This window comes from Octopus bimaculoides, chromosome 21, assembly GCF_001194135.2.
Source record: "Octopus bimaculoides isolate UCB-OBI-ISO-001 chromosome 21, ASM119413v2, whole genome shotgun sequence".
Lineage (NCBI taxonomy): Eukaryota > Metazoa > Mollusca > Cephalopoda > Octopoda > Octopodidae > Octopus > Octopus bimaculoides.
Genome location: NC_069001.1, coordinates 32,150,252 through 32,152,701, shown reverse-complemented (window position 1 = coordinate 32,152,701; position 2,450 = coordinate 32,150,252). Strand labels below are relative to the sequence as shown.

The 2,450-nt window shown below is 35.3% G+C and overlaps 1 protein-coding gene across 1 annotated transcript in view; it reads left to right on the top strand.

Annotated features, from left to right (window-relative positions):
- Positions 1-2,450, top strand: part of LOC106880938 (palmitoyltransferase ZDHHC9) — a 129,557-nt gene that overhangs the window by 101,768 nt on the left and 25,339 nt on the right. Inside the window, exon 4 of the mRNA XM_014931117.2 lies at positions 2,023-2,160. Coding sequence (XP_014786603.2) covers positions 2,023-2,160 — 138 coding nt within the window. The remainder of the gene's footprint in view (positions 1-2,022; positions 2,161-2,450) is intronic.

Below are 2,450 nucleotides of genomic sequence, written 5' to 3'. Positions count from 1 at the left end.
ATATATATAAGAATTTAAGGATTGGAGAAAACGCATGTTATAATTGCATACACATAATTATATATATATATATATAGACAATATATGAGTATATGCATATATATGTACATGTATGTATATACGTTCATCTACATGTACATATAGATACATAACTGGGTACATGACGTGGCAAAAGAACAAGGACAAAATGGTAAACAAGGTGCAACAAACAAGCAGGCCACATAGAAACACACACACATATATATATGTGTGTGTGTGTGTGTGTATTTATCTTGTTTCAGTCATTGAATTGCAGCCATGCTGGAGCACTGCCTTGAACGGGTTTAGTCAGCACTATTTTCTTTAAGCTTGGTTACTTTTGTTGTGGTTTCTTTTGTTGAAACTGCTATGTTATAGGGATGTGAACAAAGCAACACTGGTTGTCAAGCAGTGGTGGGAGACATAACACAAAGACAAACACACACAGATATATACAGTTCCTGTCTACCAAATCCTGTCACAAGGTTTTAGTCAGCCAGGGTTCAGTCCCACTGCATGGCACCTTGAGCAAATGTCTTCTACTATAGCCTTGGGCTGACCAAAGCCTTGTGAGTAGATTTGGTCGATAGAAACGGAAAGAAGCCCATTGTGTGTGTGTGGGTGTGTATGTGTTTGTTTGTTCTCTCTCAGCCCCACTCCCCTGCTTGACAACTGGTGTTGGTGTGTTTACATCCTTGTCACTTGTTCGGCTAAAGGGGTGGATAGAATAAGTACCAGGCTTGAAAAAAAAATAAAAAACAGTACTAGCGTCAATTTCTTTGACCAAAGTTCTCCATGGAGTGCTCCAGCATGGCCACAGTTTAATGACTGATTTTAATTTTCTCCTTGAAATTGGAAGCAGAAGCATATATGCACATATGTATATAATTTATAAAAGGAAACACTTTGCACGTGCACACATACGCATACACGCATGTACGCACACAAAATTTATATTAATTTTCCAAAAGTTATATTGGATATTGAGCAGCAGTTTTGGTCGTGGTGGTAGCTGTGGCAATCAACATCATTAATTTTAATCTTTTAATCAGCAACTACAACTGTAACGAAGCATAGAGGCTGGTGTTAATTAAGTACACAGTGGTTTGACTACTCAGTAATTACAAGGTTGTTTACTAGTTAAAACACCACACTGCAAACCTATTATGTTCTATCCTTGTGGGGGGAAAAATATATTCTTCTGCATATTTTGGTTCAGTCTAGCTGAAAATAGTCACATCATTACAGAACTAGATTTCAACTGGATAGCTATGTATGTATGGAGGGGAGCATCCTTCTGATAGGTTAAGAAGATTGCTTTGCAATTACATGGTTTCAGGTTCAATCCCAACATGGGCAAGTGCCTTCTACTGTAGCTCCAGATTGAGCATGAATTTGTTAAATAGAAACTGTACTGAAGACCATCATATACTGGGTGGGGTGAATAAATTGTTGCACACAGCATCTGATGTCTCTTATACCCAGTTTTCCTCTTAAATCATTTACATTCTGTTGTGTGTGCACACTAACATTACCCATCCAGTGGAGCATGCTGGCTTCATTTCTTTCAAGCCTTCACAAGTCCTCTGTAGTCAGAGGCCATATTTCACTGCCATGGAACACAGCTGAAACAAGTAACCAAAATATGGCATATACGTCCATTACCCATTTTTCATCTTTGATCTCCTTGTTTGTTTACATCTGACATCTCGGATACAAAACGTCAGAACAGAATCAGTGCTGGCTATAATTTCTATAGAAAATCTGTAGAGATGACCTTAACATGTGAATCAAGTAAAAGATATATATATATACATACATACAGTGTTACTTATCATTTGATGAGTAATGATGCAAATATTCTTTTACCATTGTGCGTAGAATATTACATTGGTATAATAATTTGTATGTTTGAAATCAGGTTTATATTACTTAGCAAGTATGTTTGGATTAATAAATTAAATCCAATTAAAAATTGAATCCTTTCTTTTTCATTTGTTTCAGATCGATTTGATCATCACTGCCCATGGGTTGGCAATTGTGTCGGAAGGAGAAACTATAGATACTTCTACCTCTTCATATTGTCTTTATCTGTTCTGTGTATTTACATATTTGCTTGTGTTTTGACTCATCTTATATTGCGTAAGTATTTCACATTTTGTTTTCCTATTTGGTTTGCAAGTTTCTTTATGTGAATTCATGGGTTGAAATAAATTTTGTTGTCTCTAGGGACAGTCATTATGCCAATAATAATAATAGCACAAGCACAGGTTCAGTTCTACTTCTTCATTATTCGTCAGTTGGGTAAGTATCTATCCAACTAAGTTGACCAGATAGTTGACCAATTGACTAATGATAAAGAAATGGAATTCAACCCATTATTATTATTATTATTATTATTATTATTATTATTATTATTATTATTATTATTA